Source organism: Aulonocara stuartgranti, assembly GCF_965226115.1.
Source record: "Aulonocara stuartgranti genome assembly, chromosome: 3".
Classification (NCBI taxonomy): Eukaryota; Metazoa; Chordata; class Actinopteri; order Cichliformes; family Cichlidae; genus Aulonocara; species Aulonocara stuartgranti.
The window spans coordinates 64,918,038-64,939,582 of NC_138941.1; the positions used below are offsets into that span (position 1 = coordinate 64,918,038).

General features: G+C 38.5%; 2 protein-coding genes across 3 annotated transcripts in view; one reads left to right on the forward strand and one right to left on the reverse strand.

Annotated features, from left to right (window-relative positions):
* The window catches only part of LOC309694541 (uncharacterized protein), a 158,134-nt gene that overhangs the window by 12,264 nt on the left and 124,325 nt on the right, over positions 1-21,545 (forward strand). The gene's annotated exons all lie outside the window — the stretch shown is intronic.
* Positions 8,394-18,668, reverse strand: LOC309693617 (polyunsaturated fatty acid lipoxygenase ALOX15B-like). The gene is made up of 15 exons (XM_082513017.1): positions 18,550-18,668; positions 18,218-18,380; positions 17,166-17,364; positions 16,942-17,020; positions 16,303-16,419; positions 16,110-16,213; positions 15,343-15,509; positions 15,030-15,170; positions 12,552-12,755; positions 12,269-12,355; positions 12,015-12,184; positions 11,420-11,541; positions 11,191-11,291; positions 9,668-9,838; positions 8,394-9,397 (listed from the first exon to the last, which is right to left on the reverse strand). Exons 2-15 carry the CDS (start codon positions 18,353-18,355, stop codon positions 9,218-9,220), a joined length of 1,980 nt encoding a protein of 659 aa, XP_082369143.1. The 5' UTR covers positions 18,356-18,380; positions 18,550-18,668; the 3' UTR covers positions 8,394-9,217.

Consider the following 21,545-nt stretch of genomic DNA (forward strand, 5'->3'; position numbering starts at 1 on the left):
GAGACAGTTTGGAGGTTTATGAGAGTGAGGAGAGAAAGTCAGGAGAGAATGGAGCCAGCTAAGAAGAGGAGGATGTCCTCCCCTGTGTGGGAACATTTTGATCTTATTCCTCCCAACAAGGTATGTAAATTTCAACAGAAGATGTATTTTCATAATACTGATGGTGCAATACAATTCATGTTAAGCTGTCTGTACTTTTGTACAAGGTGAAGTGTTTGCTATGTGCCAGGGAGCTGGGATATAACAACAACACCTCATCCATGCTTAGGCACTACAGAGCTTTGCATGAGAATAGGGGGAACACCGATTGTGGAGCAAGACCAGGTGAGCCATCAAATGCAATGATAATATAGCATGCAGTAATGTTATTAAATGATATAACAATATTATACAACTGTAATAAGTTACGTGTGTGATATTTATATTTGTGCTTTGTCTTTATTGTCTTTCCTCAGGAGAACAATCTCAAATAGATGAAGACCTGGTTAGCATGGTGATTGAGGACTCCCAGCCATTTAGCATTGTGGAGGACAAAGGATTTAAGATTTGTTAAATCATTAAATCCTAGCTATGTTCTCCCCACTAAAAAGGTCATAAAAGCAGTGAAAATTTAGTTTTTACAGAATAAAATGTGAACAGGCAGGACTGAGGCTCAAAGCCTCAGTGTGTAGCTGTCCATACCTCAACGTTACAAAAGCACAACCACTGTCCACACCCCAGCCACACCTCACCTCACAGTAAATGATCGTTTCCATTTTAAGTATTTCCAAATGATCATTTTCCATACTGCCAGTGTAAATATACACAGTATACTGCCACCACTACAATATACATGTTTTACACACTCCTTTTGTTGTTGACATTTACAGGCTGTGTGCAAAAGGCCACACTCTTCAAATTCATGCCAACTAATATTTTTACGTCCAGTAGGTGTCCTACTAGAGCAAATGAAGCTTCAAGAAGCTTTGCGCTGGGATGAACCAATTGGATGAAAAGCTTCAGTGCTTCATGAAGCTTCATCTGCCCATCACTACCTACAACCAGTGTAGAGGGTACCCCAGCTTACCTGTCCAGCCTGCCACCACACACAATATAAATAAGTCTGTTCAAAAATGTTTGTCAAAGCAGAAGCCAGTAGCCACCAGCTGGCCAGGGAGCTGCTCATTTGTAGTAATCCTCGGCGTGTGATTGGCCAACTGGGCCCAGACCAGCCAATAGACACATGCCAATAAACTTCAAACTGGCCAATAGGTGGAGGCTTGACACCTGAATGTAATTTCTTTTCTACTTGAAAACACTTGAAATGTTTCATTTTGCACAAGTATGCACACCTTAATTCAGCCAACTTTTTTTTGTCACTGATGTGCATTAGTGGATACTATGCCTCACCTTATCTGCAGTAATGGCTGACACATTTATCTCTTGTGGACGCTAAGCTGTATAGGGATTGTGTACCAGTTCTATGCATTGCAATGCTGGAGTGAAACTATTGCTTAATTGCCATCCAGGGTGGGGTAGTGTTGCGGGAGTTGACAGGGTGCCATGTGAGGAGTATATGTGGTGTGTGTGAGCATGCGCGTAAAGAGACGCTGTGAGCGAAAAATGTTGAAGGTAGAGACGGCGACTGGGGGCAGTGTTCTAACGGGCTACAGCCGATGCAGTGTGTAACGAACCGCTGCTCTGTCCCATAAATTATCGTTATGGGGGTTGTTGGAGCTTTGTGCGCAGTAGCATTAATGACAGATGCGCTCAGAGGCGTGCCCCGTAACCTGTATAGAGCAGGCTGTCGTGCACAGGAATACGCTGTATAAAGTCCATGTAAGTTGCAATAATACTTTGATAATATGTGTTAAGTTTGTTCCTAATGTAAGGTATGTTACTGCGTTTGGATTGTGAGCTATCTGAAAACTTTCTTGTTCTGTAATTACGTTGCATACATCCATGTGCTATTTTTCAGCGACGAGTGTCACTCAAGCAAGCAGCCCCCCATGAGAAACAGGCCGAACGTTTAAGTGTTCACATGAGTTTGCACCCTAGTCAAGCAGACTGAGGTATGTGATGCGATGTGATCTGTTGTTATATTTTATTCAACTGAACTGTGAAACACTTTGATGCCATTTAAAGCAACCCTTTTTTGTTTTATTTAATCAGTGACTGTAAATCTCAGAATTTACTTGTTTTGAATTTACCTGATTTAATTTAAGCTTATTTTTTTGTTATTGCTTATTGTTATGGTTCAAAAGGACTGTATGGGTATCAATTTTTTCTTATTTTATAGTTTTCACGGTGGTCAACGATGTCCAGAGAATGAGCCATGTTTGGTGAGGAAATAAATGGCTGCACCCGTTAGAGACTCTTCTGTCGTTCTTGATGCCAAGGGTTGCTACACATTGTGTACTGAAATGTGCAGTACCATTAGTAAAGCCTCATCTCTTCAGTATTCCTGGGTGTCTTGGCTGATTTCTGCCTGCCTCACTACTCCACAAAAGTGAAAGGAGTTAACCCCGAAGGAGGACAAAACTTCGGCCCTGGAAGAAACATCTCCCCTTGCGTCTCCCGACCACGGTCAGGGGAAAGACGGCGAGGAATGGTTAACACAGGGCTCAGTGCTGGTTCTAATAGTCTTAGCTGCTTCAAGCTTTATTTGTGAAGAGCACAGCAGCTTACAAAACACGTAGCTAGCTTTTACAGCTGCGATGTAACATTTTCATAAGCTAAGATGACCTTAAAATAACGGGGCTACGTGCGGTGATGCTAGCCTTAGCCATGCTAGCACGTTACCTTCAAAAGGTAGTCAGACTAAGTAAACAGGCACACAGTCAGAGGTTCAGCTCTCCGTTTAACTGCAGGGTTCCTTCATTCATCACATATCCGGGTCGAGCTGAGTGTGAATCATGAGGCTGAACGGCCTTTGTACGAGCACACATGCAAGCTATGAGCACAAAAGGAAGCAGAGAAAAATCTAGGCAGACAGCCTGTGTGGCTAATTTGCATTGCAGCAGGATTTTTAAAATGAAGCTGCTAATCAGCTGCTAATCCAAATGTTAATCCCTGAGCGAACAGGAAAGGGAAATGGATTTTGAAATGAAGAGTGGGATCACCATTTTAAAAAGCATTTTAAAAATCAGTTTATTAATGTGCAGTGTTGGGTAAGTTACTTTAAATTAGTAACTTAGTTACATTACTAGTTACTTCTATCAAAAGTAACTCAGTTACTTCAAGTTACTCGTTACTTTCACAGTAGCTAGTTACTAGGGAAAGTAACTTTGGTTTTACTCATAATTCTCTTGTTAACGTGTTGCTTCCGTAACTGGATACCAGCCAGATTGCCAGTCTTCTAGCTTGCTTACTTGCCACAAGTGCACTGTGCCACCTACCAAGAGAAAGGAAAAAATAATGTGCACATTTCCACGAGAGAAATCCCACGCCTGGACCGTCGTTGACTGCCGCATGATTCTAGCCTGCTTTTTACATCCAACACAAAAACTGCAGTCATGGTGCTTTCGATTGTACTCAGAACTCGGAAATTCTGCCTTCTGAATAGGAAGATGTAGGTAACACCAGACTGCAGATGAGCTGCATACAGAGCTGGACTGGGACAAAAAAAAATCGTCCCGGGGAATTTGACTAGAGACCGGCCCACCATTATAGGAAAAAATCATAAAGCCTTTGAATGAAAATAAACACTGTTGTAACAGTGATGTACACTGTTTTGATGGTATATATGCATTAATCTGTCAATCGTTTGTTGTGATATTCAGATAATTATTTTTTTAAAAGCGAGACATTTTAAATGAGAATAAGAAAGAAAAGTATTTCCTTGTGCCCCCTCTCCCTGTTAATGCCCTACCTGGCCCCCTGGCAACACTTTGATAGACCCGCCCCTGCACAGTTACCAGCTGTCAGCTACCTAGAAAAGGATCCTGGTGTTATTTGTCTCTCAGAAACAGTTCATAACTTCCCTTCAACTCATTCATGTCACCTAAAAGGTAAACCTGTTTCTCCATCACAGCTCTGATGATCCAGTAAGGACATCTCCTGGTTTCATCTTCATGTTTCCCTCTCACCAGATAACCAAACCATATCATGACCAGCAGCTTTACAGCTGTGGCTCCAGCAAACATCAGCTGATAGTAGAAAGTAATATTAGATAAATTCTAACAACAGCTGATCAAGCTTAAACGTGCTGCTGTTGTTTAGCGCGACATCCGCTGGTTTACTTTCTGGCGCAAAGTGGGCGATAAATAAACAAGAGAGAAAAGCCGATCAGCTGATCATTGATCAGTTTCATGATTGAAGTAGAAACAGGAGAGGGAGGGGGGGAGAATGAGAGAAGAAGAGGCAGCTGTGCAGCGCAAACACAGAATAACTTCAGCTTTGTGTCTTTTTCATTGTAGCTGAAGTCCGGGACAAACTGTTCCTTTTCACCTCAATAAGAAACCCATAATATTTTCTCTGAATACGAGAGGATTCCGTTTTTTTACGGGACGATTGGCAACTCTAATAATTAACCTATGAACAAAATAAAGTTCAACATCAGTAACATAGCACCACCCAGCTGTATAGAAACCCCGTCATGCTAGCTAGCACGCAGTACGAAAAAGTCAGCATAACGAAAATAAACTCCACCTAAACTTGGTTTATATCTGACCCAGATGGACTGCAGGTCATAACTTCTTACCTGAAGTTCAGTTCACCTGATACTTGGACCGGCGGCCGCTTCGGGTCTCTCCTCTTGCCTCCCTTTTCCTTCATCCACCTGCTGGCTTCCACCACTTGCTAATGTTACTGAATCTGTGGAAGCTCCGCGATAGCCACCACACGAAGTAACGAATAACGAGCCTATCTAAATCCCAGTAACGAGTAACGTGTTCCTGGTTTTGGCATAATAACTAGTTACCGTGCTCGTTACCACAATAATAACGTAGTTACTGTAACGCGTTACTTAATAACGCGTTAGTCCCAACACTGTTAATGTGGAATTCAAAAATGAATATACAAATGCAGAATTTATTCTACAATGCGATATTTAAGCACATAATTCTTTATTTCGATGCACGTGGCTCTTGTGGTCCTCCATATATGTTCTCATGACTCAGTGGTAACTGATGGATGCACAATAGAGCAGCTCTGGTATCTATATCAACAAATTATTTAAATAGCAAGAGCATGTTGTGTTTTTTAGGCTCAAAGGCTTAATTTTCGTTATAGGCTCAGTTTGTTTGGAGTGAGGTCTAAGTTTAAGTATTCTTTTTATAATGCGCTGCTTGAAAGTTTGATTAGATTTGTGTTGGGAGCCTGGTTTGGCTTCCTTACACTAAAGTCAAAATCCATCAGGCTTATACAACTGTTGACGATCCAGCCCATATCCTTTTTCCAGAGTACAAGTTGTTACCCTGTGGGAGACATTATAGTGCAAGAGAGGATTTTCATCATTGTGCTGAATACAGGTGCTGGCAGCAAACTTCAGTGTGAACATGTCAAAGCTTTTTATAGAGTGCATTTTAAATGTATTGCAGGCCCTCTGTGCAAATTAGAAATACTAAAAACATCCCAAATGTTCAGGACCAGGATATATCGCCATGGAAACTGATGTTTGCAATGAAAAACGAGTACGTATGAGCTGTCGGTGTTAATGTCTCCATGTGTGTCAGTGCTGTAATCTGATGGATTCTCTTTCTCCTTTGAATGGCTGTGTTGCTCCAGGAGGAACTAAAGTGGAGAAATCCTTTGGCTCCAGGTTTATCCATGTGGCATTAGAGTTACATGGAAAATTTACATGTAATTAAATGAGTCAACCTTTTAGGTAGAAAATGTTTTTCAGGGTAGCTGCGCACACTCTCACAAATGTTTCTATGAATTACTAAATCACCCAGAATATCCTCAAAGGAGGATCGATCACACTCAGAGCAAACCTTCCCATTCCTCTCTCTCCACTTCTATCCTCCTCTTACATCTATGACAAAGCATGCATGGACTGTATGGGGAACCATACCTTAACTGTTGTGCTCACCTTTTTTTTTTAAACATATGATGTCTGTGTGCATTACTTACATAATATCAGTATGCCATGGATTTTATGACTCCTCTGTTGTTCTTTTCTCAAAGAAAAGACAGAAAACTTCACAATATGTGAAGTTACAGCACAGCTGTAAATGTGTACTTCTTTTTTCAGTCAGGGTGCTTTCAGAGCATCTACACTAGCTCATATTCTCAAGTACAATCAGTAAGTGTACTTTAACATTTGAGACTCCGATCGAGTCGTACTTAGATCATGTGAACTATTAATGGACCTTTTCTTGTATTATGCATAGAACTTATGCAGAGCAGTTGTAATTTATTTGAACAAATCTAGGGAGAAGCAACTCCTTTTTAGCTTCTGTGATGCATATACTTCGTACACCTTAAACTAGATGTTAGTGTTGTCAAAGTTAACATGTCTCATGTTACCATCTTCTATTTCTAAAACTCAGCTTTGGCCCTGTAGACTCTCAGATGGCAACACCAATGATCTAGATATTCACAAATTTCATCAGGCCTTCTTTAACGTCTTAAGTATTGTTGTTTTTATGTTTTTATGTTTTACATAAAAAACCTTCAAATTTATATATTTAAAATGAAAGCAAAGTGAATTTTTCTTTTCTGATGTTGCTGCAGCAATCTCAAATCCTAATTATTCTGGGATATTTATTGTCAAACTGCGATTTTCCAAATGTGCGTGGAGTAAAATGATCCTTTTCTTATGTAAATGTTGTGACCATGAATCATTCAGGATTAACAACACAAACTGTTTCACTAGCAGAAACAGTCTGTCTTATAGTTCTCACACATTACCATTTGTTTTACAAATACATTCTTCTTCATGTCTGTTTACGTGGTTTTAATGAAACTGAATTTCAATAGTACAAGTAGCGTCTAATTTTTCTTTGCTCTCCAGTACAAATGCAAGAATTTGCAGGCTTTATTGAAACTGTCACAATTTAACACTCAATGCCAAAAGCCAGGATATTCCAAGTTTCTAAGAACACTGCTTCATATATTATCAGCTCCTAAAATCCCCTTTTTAAAGTAATGTAGAACATGATCTCTCTCACTCTCTGTGTCTCTAAAAAAAACCCAACAAACTGGCAATCCCCATAAACAAGGGGAGTAGTTCATGGCTCTTTATCTGCAGCAACACCATGCAAAACATGTATGTTAGACTCTTTTACCAGACCGTGTTGTTAGCCCCAACCTCCATCCCGCAAGCTGTCAAATGTGAGTCCCTTGTGTTTTTACCACCAGACTAAGTTTGTAGTCCTATCTACTAATATTATTTTATTATAGCACAAGGTTCAGTTAGGTTACTACTTTGACTTTCTTACTTTGAGCACATGTCTGAGCCCATACTTTATCAAACTTTTACTCAAGTATTTTTGACACTAGCAGCTATACTTCTACTTAAGTAAAACATGCCTGCAGTTTTGCCACCTCAGTTGCCACTCTTCTGGAGTTTGTAGAACTTTTTACATGGACACTTTGCGGGTTTACGTGTTATCCCTGATCACAGTACTAAAGAAGTTAACTTTCTTGACATAGAAGTAACCAAAAAAGGCAAATCTTCTCTTTACTACAAAGCTGCTGATTGGAAAACATTGTGTCATGCTGGAAGTTTTCATCCTATCCACCTCTAGAAAAAAGTTCACCTGTAAGCCAACACATTAGACTTAAACAAATTTGTGAAATCCCTGAACAATATTCAATTCAATTCAATTCAATTCAATTCAATTCAATTCAGTCATTATGCAAATGTACTGTTTATAAGGTTGAGGAAACCTGCAGTCAGCTGAGACTGAAGAAGTCACCTGGATTAGTGACGAAACATTTCTCCCACTGAAAATGAGAAGAACAGAATCAACTTTTGGGAATTTACTTACCTGTATGATTGAGCATGCGTCAAGATACCATGGCCAATGTTTGCCAATGTTCAGATATTGTTACAATGGTCACTGTGTAGTTGTAGTACAACTGAGGAACAAAATTAATGGACATGAGATTCAGTCTTATTGTGCTTCAGTTGTCATGTAACGATACTCACTAAGGTCATTTATGCACTTTCTGAGAATGAGATGCTGGTTATGATGGGGAGAGACTGATGAGTTTGTTTCTTTGTTGAGGAAGGAGGATAAATCCTGCAATCAAAGCTGGAAAAAAGCTCATGATATGTGCCTCTTAATTTTATTACACAGATGCTGGATTTAGGATCGTACCTCTCCCTGAGAGGTGAAACCTGCCAGACCGGGGGGGACACAGACAGAGATGAAACTAGCACCTTTTATTGCTCGATAATCAACTATTAGAAAAAAAGAAGAACTGTCAGAAAGTGATTTATGAAGTCACACAGAATGAAAACAGTGCTTTAACCTTTGAGTTTAATGTTAAAATCATGTGATCATAATGTGGCAGTTACATAGTATTTTGTCCTCATCACATAATTTCAGAGATTATTAAATGAAACAATATATTTGAGGGGTATGCTATTGTCTCCATTTCGTTTTGTGAATCTTGTTTAAAAGTATGTCAATATTTGGTATGGATTCATTCCGCATCAAGGTAGATGAATTCATTTATCAGTGTAAACTAAACATGCAGCACAATGCCAAAAAAGTGGAAAATAATTCTAGTGGAAAGAAAAAAAATACAAATAAAAATTAGAAATCCAGAAGATCCAATACTAAAATAGCAGAAAAACACCCCCTTTTTATCCCAATAATGTGGAAGCTTCATAACAATTTGTATAGTTTCCCTGTTAGTTAATCTGAAGTTAAATATTACATAAAACAAAAGCTAAATATATAGAATCAGTTTCTCCCACTGAAAACAATACATCCAGATAAACAGAATGAACTTTTTGGGTTTTCCTTATCTGGATGATTGAGCATGCATCAAGACATATAGAATCAGTTACACACTTATCCCTCTGGCCCATTTCCTAAATATTAAACACACCCACAGCAATAGTATTTTTTTTTAAAAAGAATTAATTCATGTGTCAAAACAAAAGAAAAGAAAACATGACTGCAAAGACCCTGTTCATAAAAAACATCTTAGTCACATCTATTTTTAATTTCCCTGTTCATTGATAAGCTAAGAAATAGTTTTTCTTTTTCTTTCACTGTACCCTACTTTTCTTTTTTATTAATATGAAGCTGAAGGAGGGTAAGACGCCCTCTAATATTCAGATGGACACGCTGTTTTCAATGAACTTTGGATCCAGGTATGTGTACGGCAGGTCCAGTCTCTTGTTTCGGTGTTCAATGTCTGCACTCAGTTTTACCAGGTCATCTTGAAATTGTTTTATCTTCTTGAGAGGAACCTCCTCAGTGAAGTGATCTTCAGGGTAGTTGCCAAGAAAGACCTGATGAGATTGATAAGAGAAACATTTAGTTATTTTAATAGACTATAATAAACTAATTTACTACGTAGGAAATTTGTCTTGGACAAACAGTGCTCTACATAGCTGTTAATAGTGATCAAACATAGACTTTTAACATAAAATAGCATAATTTGACCACAGGGTGATCATTATAGGAGATAATTTATGCTGTACTGTCTAATCTATGTTTCACAAAATGGACATAGCTTATATTGTATGTTCTCAGTTTTGAAGTCTTATCAGAGCACTTACGCAGTCAGCTGATGACTTGCTCAGTAGCCACATCGTACCCATGCCATGAACTGTCGTGTTAACATCGGGGAATGCGTCCAGCATTGTGTTCCTGTTGGCGTTCCCCCTTGTGGTTGGTGGGGGACCCTGCATGGTGGTAGGATAGTTGGGCATCCAGGCACCAAAGTCAAACTGCATTGACAAAATATTGGATAGGTCATTCACAGACATTAATATGAGGAGTATTACAGTATGAGTTTAGTAACCTTGATTTTAACACAGCACATTTTTCTGTGTTTTTGATCTAGGGATGATAAAATCAGCCAGTCTTTCGTTTAGAGAGAAACATTTCAAATACTATGCTATAAAACATACAGACATTATACAGCGCCTCTGCGCTTAATGAACTAACTTCATAATCCACTGACTTCTCATTTTATGTTACCATTTCAATGTCAGTATCAGCTTTATTGAAACAGCATGTTACCAGCACATTACCAGCACATTTTTATAGTTTTGAACCTGTCTTGACCAGCAGCTTTGACAACCTGAATGCAAACACATATACTATGTTATTTTTTTAAACAAAATATGTATAGTTTGTAAGGGGGGAATTTTAGAAAACATAAAAAGATGAAGCACAAATAAAGCACAAAAGCCTCCTGCAGAGCCCCAAGCCACACCGGATCACAAACCCAAGGGAGCCACAACCACGCCAGAAGATCTGGCCATGTGCCCCAGAACCACCAAGTACAATACCCAGGAGGCAAAGGAGGAGCTACCTTCTATGACCCTGTCCTACAGAGACCAAGCTTCAGCAAGCCCCAGACTACACACACACACACACCCATCCATGTCAAATTACCCATAAACTTGATGTGCTTAACATAAACGATAACAATGTCAAAGCTTTTGCACATCTCAGAGTATACACATATCTAACGTATCTGAAGTTCTTTAGTTTGTTAATGTTTATTTCCATTTTATTTCTTTTCATGTCAGTTTATAAGGCCACTCTTAAACAGAGAGATGTTTAACAAAATACTCAAATGTAATAAAATGTCATTTTCCAAATATATGTTATGTTGTGCAGTAATCCAAAGAAAAAAACCACACTGGATTTTTGCCAAAGGAATCAGAGTGATACTATCTTTATGTAAAGGATGAGCAGGAATAAAACTTGAATGGAAGGACTTTGGAAAAATAGGCTAATATAAAAACTGACCTTCATTTGATCAGAAAGACAGACAGACACTTTGACAAGGGAGAGACTAAAGCTATAAAAACATACAAGAGGAAATCATGGAGCAAAACATAAATCATTGTCAGACAAAAGGAATTCATTAAAAAAAATCCTGAATAGTGAGATCATGGTCATAGACATTCAACATAACAACATAACAATCATTTGCTAATGGGCTTGTATAAACTACCTGACAAGCATCAAAGTTTAGTGGAATTTATCTGTCCAGGATTCAGCCAGGGAATTGTAGAATGTGATCAAACACCACCACTGATAATCATAGTAAATTAGAAGACTTCACCTGTCCAGTGTTGACAGCTGAGTGCTGGGCTGAGCAAGTGAAGATCACCATGGTGACAAACTTGACCATCTCTTCCACAGTGTTGAATTTCTGTGGAATTCCTGTTGATCATAGTGAAAAAACTCTATTACATCAACGTACACCCAGGGGAATACATTTCAGTTGCATTCTGATAAGATGCAGCATCTATATTATCATTATGAAGTGTGATACTTTATTGGAAGGTCACCTGTCTCTTCTTTGGAAAGGAATCCATGTTCATAAATATCATGAACCCATTTATTCACTTCAGAGTCTTTCTGGACCTCAGCATCAGACTTGTAGTAGTGGCCCAGCACTCCCAAGACAAACCTTTGATAAATGATAACATGCAGTCAGTCACGCTCATGGCTGCATTCTAGTTATGATTAGTTCTTTATTTTGTAGTTCTTTTTTTTAATGACTTTTTCTATACTTGACAGACATAGTGGAAAACAGGAAAAGGTAAGATTTAACAAAAAATATTCTCTCATTATTGAGGTTTACAGTTTGTGTGTAAACAATCAAACAACAGGGGCACCTCAGATCTACTGGATAATCAATAACCCATTGTAAAATTGTTTTTTTTCCACTATTACCTGTAGCAACAGCATAAAATTAACTTTGGAGTGACATAAGAGAATCAAATTCAGCAAATAATGTGATGGGTTTTCTAGAGTTGACCAAAATTGCAAAGACTTATTTATCAGTGTGTGTGTGTGTGTGTGTGTGTGTGTAGCATGGTGCAGGATTAAAGTTATTTTACAGTTTTTCATATGTTTTTTCAGACAGAGTGGTAATAGAACCTATATATGATTCTCCAAAGCCTGAGTCCATCATCCCTGTAGTAGAAGTTTGGCACATATTTCAGGCCACGCATTGAAATATCATCTGGGATGCAGAGTGAGCTGTAGGTCAGTGAGGCCAGCGATCTCTGCAGGATTGTGAAGGCACCCTCTCCACCTGAAGCTGCAAACTACACAACAGTCAAATCTCAGTGAGAAATAAATACTTTATGTCGCACTGAAAAACATGTTTAAGTTTGTTTGTTTTATCATACCTTAGTGAAAATTCCATCCTTATTTATAAGATGTGTCCGAGCTAAGGAGTTGATGTGAAGAGTGTAACGAGTGTGAGGCTTGAGAAGCTGACAAAAAGAGGGAAAGTCACGAGTAAAACCTTTTTTTCTTCCCTCATGTTTTATATTCACATGTTCTGATTTTGTGCAAACATTCTTTAAAGAGAAATAAGTTAAAACGATGATGTCAAGGTCACAAGTAAGGATACTTTCTACTTTCTTACCCCAAAGGAAATTGACATATGTCTGAAACATAAAGATTTACCTTGTAGAGAGGATGCACCATGGGCAGGTTGCGCAGTAGGGAGAGTGTAAAAACCTCAGCCAGCAGGTGAGTGCGGAGCAGGTGAACATTAAGTTCATACAGGTTAAAATCTGCACTTCTCACAAAGATCTTAGCCAACAACCAGTCGTACTGAGAATCAGTACGAAGAAAGATGGGGTTGTCGTCTGCTGGTTTCTGCTTCAGCTGCAGGAGAAGAAACAAATATGTATTCATGCATTTGATTTAGTACCAGTATTGATCAATAACCATCAAGCCTCCTTTGTAAATAGTGCTTATTTATTGTAGGCTTGTAACTGATGCATGTTTGTCTCTTGTCATGAGAGTATCAACAACAGTGACAAATAATGAGACATTACACCTTTACATCCAAAGCTGTATCTGATATGAACAGGGGAAAGTCGCCAAGAGAATAAGCCGGTTAATAAGTAGTGTTGAAGTGCATGACATGAGTGCTAGCATGGTGAGTAAAATGTTGTCTGGAAGAAAGAAAAGAAAAACATGCCTACAGTGCATTTTCTTTCTTTGAGGAAGCAAGTGGAATGTCCTTTTATAGTGGGAACAGAGGACCCTGTCACAGTTCCTCAGTCCCCTGAGCTGCTTGTTACAGGCTTTGTTTTATCTCTGTCTCTCTCTCTCCTTTCTCCATGCTTGTGTGTCTGTTTGTGGGTGGAACTCAACGAGAGCTCCTCCCTCTGGCTTCACGCACCTGTAGAAATCAACCCCCTGTCACAGATGATCTCATCAGGAAGTCACTACTTAAGGTGGTGGCTGAGAGTCAATACATGCTACCTATCACTAAGTGCATATACCACTCTAGTGTTTATGCTGTAAATAAAGGCACTAAACTTGAACGCTCTGAATCCTGACTTTGAGTCCACTCCACCCAGTTTTCTTGACAGACCCGGTAAGTTATCTGGCTGTTTCCAAATATCAAGAACTAACCATGGCGAAATGTGTGGCACAGACCTAACTTTACAATTCTAACTGCCGAATCATACTTTCCTTGCACAGTAACATTATTTTTATCAGGTCATATATGGGTGAAATTCTCATTTGTTGTTAGATTGCCAAATGTCTTCCCCAGCTAACTTGTGTATACTGTGAAATGGTACTGGTTTCTAATCCATCAGTAAATTATATAATGGGACAATGCAAATATGTATAACTAACATTTCCTTTCTCCAGTAACAACCATGATCTAGGCAGTTAACCAGATAACTGTAATTTAGTAACACAGCATGTTCCTGACCAGAGATGGGGAAAAACTGTAATCCAATTACTTTTTTCAAGTAACGCGTAATGTAAGGGATTAGAATTGCAAAAAAGTAATTTGATTACTGTTACTTTCCCGTAAGCATGCTGCGTTACTGCATTACTGCATTACTAAACCATGATATTGTTTGTGAGAGTGTCTCGCGACAATGACGTATAAGCGTGTGACGTCCGTGGCAGCAATGGACATGTGCAAATCAACAATGGATAATATGGAGTGCAGGAGAGACTACGACCATGCAGCGTTTAAAGCGTGGAAGTGCTCACTTCAAGTTTCAAGTTTCAAAAAGTGACACAAACATTAGCATCTGCTGTACATTCTGTGTGGGAAGAAAACTTCTTTCTACAGCGAAAAATTAAACTTCAAATCTGAGCGAGCAGCAAGCACGCTGCCACGGGAATGTGAAATTCACAGACAAACCCCCGGATCCCCCCGCTGACATAACCGCTGTGGCACCGGGCAAACCTCCACCCGCCCCACTCCTGCTAAACAGGTGAAAACAGATTTAAGAGTGACAGGAGTTAGCTTTGATTTTATTTATTTATTGCTGTGTTTTACTTGCATCTATTTGAAAGAGTGAGTGTAAACACAAAACATTATTTTATTTTTTATGCTGGAAATAGGTTTAAATTAAATTAAACTTTTCCATTTGAGTGCATTTTATATGATGGATTTTGCAGGAGAAATAGAATTGGGCTGAAAGGTCTATTGCTTTATTACGTATTCAGGTTGTGCATCATGTTTAAAAGCAACAAAGTAATAAGTAACTAATTACTTTTGAAAATAAGTAATCAGTAATGTAACAGGATTACTTTTTTGGAGACGTAATCAGTAATAAGTAACTAATTACTTTTTCCAAGTAACTTGAACAACACGGTTCATGACAATGACAACTTCATCACGACTAAGTGAAGCTTGTGTTCATTTCACTGGTACTAGGATATGCAGTACATGCCCTGCATTTTTAGCTGATAAACATACATGACACAGAGAACATACAACAGAACAACATTATGGAGGAGGGCAGCCTGTGGTTAATTTTGCTTCGAATAGAAAACTCAAGCTAGGTGTAAACACAAGCAATTAAAGTACCACAAGCATCATTGTGCTTATATTCAGAAGGGAGATGTTTTGTATCTTAATGTGAAGGAAAGTTCTGTAGATCAACTTGTAGCTAAACTCACCTGAATAGCAATCGGTTTCAATTTACCATCAGTTTCCCAGAATAGGATGAGGGGGGCCATCAAGTACTGTTTTTTCTCGTTGATGGTGTTTGTTTGGATTCCATCCAAAAGTTTGTAGTCACACAGGAAGATGTTGCCCTTCTGTTTGAAATTTTATAAACAAAATAAATTGTTTGGCCTCACACATGCATACTTTATGTGAAAATTTTAACATTAACATGTTAATACAATCACATGGCCATCCATGCAGGTAAGACAAACCAGATACATGATACACTTAGTCTGCTTTATTTCAGGAGAATCACACAGTTACCTCCATTTCATCTGTCAATTTATTCTGACCATCAGGGAAGACCATTTCATCAGTAACAGGAAAGTTCTTGGGCAGTTCTACACAACGTTGGATCATCATGGGGTTAATGCCATTCAGAAATTGGTAGCCAAAGAAAAGATCTTCCGCCCAGTGTCGAATGACATAATCTGTAAAAATAACATATTATTTTACTGTGGGGCCACACAAAAAGGAAAATATGCGTACTGAAAACTGGTACACATTTTTTACATTTGCAGAAAATCTACTTATGATTATTTATTTCATTTCTTTTTTGTTTCTTTAGGTGAAATAATGGAAACTTTCCATATAAGTCGGAAACCACTCTTTAGTGATTTTCAGCTGCTTCCCTCTGGTCGTTGGTATAAAGTGCCTGCAGTGAAGCCCAAGAGACGTAGATTTTCTTTTGTACCTGCTGCTATTATGATGGCTGCCATCAGTACTGCACATTGCACTTTGTTGATGATAAAGTTTGGGCTGTTCTCTCTGGCTTTTTGTTTGTTTGTTTGTTTGTTTGTTTTGTTTCTGTGTATGGACATACTGCAAATCATTTTCCCATTGGGGACAATAAAGTTACCGCTGACCAATAAACAATTCAACACTAAGTAAAATCTTGGAAAAAATTTGTAGTAAATTCTGTGATCTACTGATAGACTGGAAAGTTGAAGGCAATGTCATATCGGGATTTGAAAGCTTTTGGACATGCACTAAAAAAGAATTCTGAACTTACAACAATGAGATTTCTTTACCTGATGTCTTAGTGTGATGGGCGTAAAAAAGACGACGGATATCACCCATAGAAGTAAATCTTTTCTTACACTCAAGTAGTTCTGCAAGTTCCAGCTCTACTGGTCTAGAAAACACAGGCACAGTAACTTTTTTCAGATGCATGCTTAATCTTGTCAATAAATGTGTACACAGATGAATGAAAAATATCTTTACCCTGTCGTGTAATTGTAGGCCAACTCTGTTTTCTTGGTTACAGAGAAGCAGACATCATAGGGCAGTGAAGTGTCTGTCCTAATGCAATGGGGAATTTCGTCTTTATATATATCCCAGCTAAGACAGAAAATAACAGGGGTAAGGGACTTAGTGAGTATAGATTACTAATGCATCTGCAACCTGAGTAGAGAATAGAAACATAAATATAATTAAAATTATAGAGGTGCTCAGATCAACATTCAGAAAATTCCCATGACTCTCAGGTGATCTGCATATTTGCTTGGAGGTAGAAAGCAAGCAAAGGTTTGTTAAAATAGTGATAATTAGAGTATATCTTTTTGAATCTGAAAACAAAGACACCAAGGTTCTTGAAGAATAAATGTCACATCGTTTTGATATTTGTGAAAATTCATCTCAAGTATTTAGAAATCACTCCACAGGCTGTGAGAGAATAGGGAAAGGGTTCTCTTTTCAAGTTGAAGTACAACCTATTCAGAAGCTAATAATAAAATAACGGTCCAAAAAATTGCATAGCGCATATTTAACAGGTTACTAAATCCTGGCATTTGTGGGAGAGTATTTTGGGTTTCCTTATTCTTTGAGTAAAGAAATGTTATAACAAAACCTTGAACTTCTTACCGATACACACTCTGTTCCCACTCCAGGTCCTGCTGCCGACTGTACCCACCAGGAAGAGGGTTACCATCATCGATTTTTGCTTAAAAGATGAAAGAAAAATGGCATGTTCAAACTCATTTCAAATACTGTATTGGTTGGAATTTGCTCAATCCTAATTATAGTTTTGTATTATTATTTTATATCTTGAAATACATACATGATGTCAGACAAACATGTCTACAAACCTGTCCCCTCTCTAAAGTAGTGCACCTTGCTGTCAGTGATCCAGTGATAAATTGGAAAGCTGTAGGTTTTATCCATAGGGGAAATGACTTCCACCTTGGCAGGATACCATGAGAGTTGGACAAACAAATCCTTTTTCATTAGCTCTATGAGCACCAGATCTCCAAGGAGGGTTGGGCAGGAGACAGTTAACCATGTTTTCTGGAATATTAATGATAGAATGTCTCTGAAAAATCTACAGGAGATCAAGATCATCATAAAAAACTAAACAAAACAAAACAATCCTAGGCTGCATCCTCCAATCCAGTCTCCTGGCAGTTTGTGAAAAAGTCACAATTTACTTTAATCTATTGATTTGTGTTGCTGAGCATACATTTTATTTGTGTTTATTGTATTTTTTGCATGTCTATGACTAAGACTTTAAATCAGCTAGCTCTCATGAGTATTGATTCATGTCTATTTATAAAAAGCAAGAAAAGCAGCCCTTCAAAATTCAAAAAAAATTGGTTTTTCATGCCAGAGACCCAAGTTTGACGCATGAGTTTTCATATATTATTATTATTATTATTATTATTATTATTATTGTTATTATTGTTATTATTATTTTTTTGATTATATTAAAATATATATTAATGATCATAGTTTGTTTTAAAATACAATGGTTGCCATGTCTTTCAAAATTTTCCATTCATGGGACCTTTTTGCTTTTTCTACACCAAATACTTATGGCAGATACAAATTATACTTGCTACTGAAAAACATTACTTAAAAATGCTTGCTCCTGATAGCATTTTGTTTATACAGTTTGTCTTTTTAAACTCTTTCTTTGCATGAGAATGGTAAAACTGTAAGTATTGAAATTATAAAATGTCATAATGTCTGTCATAAAATTCTGAATTCATGTCATCAATTAAACAGTACACGTGTAAAAAAACACAAATACAACCATTCAAAAATGCCATATAAAATATAATGGGGTCACTAGCTCATATTAGTCACAAAAATAACTTTGTTATTTGGGGGTTAAACATGGAAAAAGATATTTCAGGCTTACTTGTCCTCTCTGGAAGTTTGATTTGAAGTTTACGAATTCACTCTTCCCTGCTGTGCCGACAAGCCTAATCAAGACTTTATTGTGAGTACCAGCACCTGCTAGATCTCCAGTGAACAAGACCACTTCGTAATCGCCCATTTTCACTCTTGAAAGTACACAATTCCTGATGAGAAGAGAATTTTAATAACTATTCACAGTACTGATTAAATAAAAATGATAATGGCAGAAAATATACTGTAAGAAATAATTATTAAATTATTAATTGCACTTGTTTTGAATGATTGAAAATTAACCCTTACCTTCTAAGCTCCTTTTTCGAAATAAGATCTTACCTTTGCTAGTGAGACCAAGATGGTGCTTTGAAGCTCTGCTCCGTGGGTATGAAAAATCAACACTTGATGTATCTCTTTATATACAGTTTTTGTGGGGGGTGTCATGTCCGTGTCGTGTGTGTGTGCATGTTTGAAAGAGCATTGGAACACAGCCAGGAAAACAAAGTGAAAGAGACATTCGAGCGTTACCGAAACTTCACATAATTCTAAAGAAACACTATACTTTAATCCAGGAGCTCTAAAATGGATGAGAATATCTGGCACAAAAAAACTGTGAGTTCTCAGGAACTGACTTAGTATTTGTTGTACCAGTCCCAAAACTGATAAACAAACTGTCAGTTATGTGGTGTTTTTTTTCTCACGTAAGATGATTTCAGGTCATGCACGTTAGGATGCACCAGTTCCAGATGTGAAGGCATTAAGCCACAAAGTTGGGTAGTTACAGTTTTTCAGTTTAACATGTAACATTTTAGGTTAAAAAAAATATAGAAATTGGATTCAAATCCAGGACCTCTTATAGCTTCTATTAAAATGTAGATTTTAAAGAGGACATGAGGCTTAGGGTCCAAACTTTTTTACACTGAGCATTTCAAACCACACCAAAGAAACATATGACCTCTTGTCATAGATAGATCATCTGAGATGCTCTTTTAGCAAATGTTTGGTCCATTTTCAGTGTCATCTTCCTGCCATGGCATTTGTCTCTCCCAACTTTTCCAGTTTACATTTTTTTTTCACTTATTTTTATAAAACTTTCAGTCACAACATGTTATATCATCTTTAGATAGGAACAAACTTAACAACTTGCTAGTAACTTTTAATTCAATGAAACCTCACAAATAATCTTAGATGGATATCATACATGTTGATGCTAATCTGTATTATAATACCTGGGAAAATGGCCACACTGATCGTTTTAATAGCACTGAAACGAATGTGCATGCATTTTACCTGTCAGCGGCACCTCAGTCTTCGTAAGTTTTAGAAAATAGATAATGATGTCACTTCCCTTTTGTCTCGTTTTGTCTTTGTGTCTTGTGTCAGCATCTCCTGTGGAAGTCAGTTTTGCCTCCATGTTTATTGACCTCTGTGTTTCCCCAGTAATGTTTGTCGTTTCCAAGTTTCCTAGTTCCTTCCTTGTCTGAGTTTTTGTGTTTTGTATAAGTGAGTTTCTAAGCATCAGCAATAAAGCTGCCTCCTTTAGTTCATCCCTTGTCTCAGAGTCTCGTATCGGGTTCTACTCTGTCTGACAAACATCTGTACCTCAAAAAAACTCGCAAACTCTTCAATTTAATGCAGCTTTCCCACATTAGTAAGTATAACACGGTAAATTAAGGTGTGGTATGTAACCATGGTCAGATATCGTAAGGTTAGTACTATGCTAACTACCCAGATGCTTACTCTGGATGGCATCTCGTTTAAATTACTGTAAATCTCTTCTCTATGGTCTACCTCATAAATCTCTCCATAAATTGCAATTAGTTCAAAATACAGCTGCTCGTATTATATCAAGAATTAGATCCACTGAACATATAACACCTGTTCTTAAACAGCTCCATTGGCTTCCAGTTCACCTCTGTGTTAATTTCAAGATCCTGCTTCTTACGCATTTACAGGATAGCTCTAAATGCGTCAGGTTTCCGAGGAAAGATGGCGCCGGTGTGTATGGCAGGCCGTCCTGGTCCTCGTCTGCGCCTTGGCGTAGTACTCTTATTGTTTTTGGTTTTATGCTCACTAGGTGGCTGTGCACTAATAACCTATGACAGACATATGCTTTTGAATCTCCGATTCTCTTACTCCCACCGTCCGGATCCATGTTGGACCCTGCATGACGCCACCCCTCTATGGCCAGACTCCTTCACCAGTATGTCCTGCCTGCCTCTCTCCAACTTGCACAGGAAACGTTACAGGAAACGGGGTAAAAGGAGTGGTTTTCGCGTCCGTTTTAAGGCTTACCTCAAAGCCAAGGTTACGGATTATCCATTTGCAAGCCGAGATATTCTACGCTTCATCCACTCCTTCAGAGGCCGCCCTGATGCTAAACTCCTGAGTCATCGGTGGATCTGCCCCGCTGGTTTTCAAACCTACCCTGCCCTTCCAGTGGCTTGCCTCCCTGTTCGGTCCTGGATAACGTCCTCCGGTCGTGGCGTCCATCACAACAACCTCAGCGTCCTGCGACGTGCCACCACTGGTGACCTAGCTCCTCGGACACGGATGGCTTTATTTAATGTCAGGTCGCTGACGAACAAGGCTTTTCTTTTAAATGACTTTTTCCTCGCCGCGGGACTGGACGTTTTACTCCTGACGGAGACGTGGACTTCTCCCGGTGAGTTCATCCCCTTCTCTGAGCTTCTCCCTCCAGACTGTGTCTTTTTTAGCTCGCCAAGGCTCACTGGCAGAGGTGGTGGCTTAGCTTCGGTTTTTAAAAACAAACAAAGTTCGGCTGCTACCCTCCCCAACCTACCCTAGCTTTGAAGCACAGCTATTGGAGATGACTGGCTCTTTGACTACTCTGTGTGTTGTGGTCTATCGTCCGCCTAAATACAACAAGACTTTCATCTCTGAATTCGCTGACTTTTTAGGATCTGTTCTTTTAAATATGGCTGTGTTCTTATTACTGGCAATTTTAATATACATGTCTGCTGTAAGAACGACCCATTGGCTAAAGATTTTCTTGCATTAACTGGGTTAATGAACCAACCCATGCTAAAGGCCATACCCTTGACCTGGTCTTTTCATATGGCTTGGACATTTGCATCAAGGATCTAAACAATGCCCGGTCATCTTTGACTTAGGTAATACTGAATTGCACTTTGAGGCCCTCCTTCGCCCTATGCGTACAGTTAATGCTGAAACTGTGTCAAATTTTTCTGCTTCTTTTTTGAATTCTGCATCCACTACATTTGATTGTTTTACCTCTCATATGGTTGAGGACTTTGCCAACACCTTGTTAACCATATGCTCCTCTATCCTTGACCAGTGTTGGGTAAGTTACT

Coding starts and splice junctions, on each gene's coding strand:
- LOC309693617 (XM_082513017.1), bottom strand. CDS start 18,355: ATGGGCGATTACGAAGTGGTCTTGTTCACTGGAGATCTAGCAGGTGCT. Junction 17,021..17,165: donor CTACTTTAGAGAGGGGACAG/GTTTGTAGACAT, acceptor TCATCTTTTAAG/CAAAAATCGATGATGGTAAC. Junction 12,185..12,268: donor AGGATGGAATTTTCACTAAG/GTATGATAAAAC, acceptor ACTGTTGTGTAG/TTTGCAGCTTCAGGTGGAGA.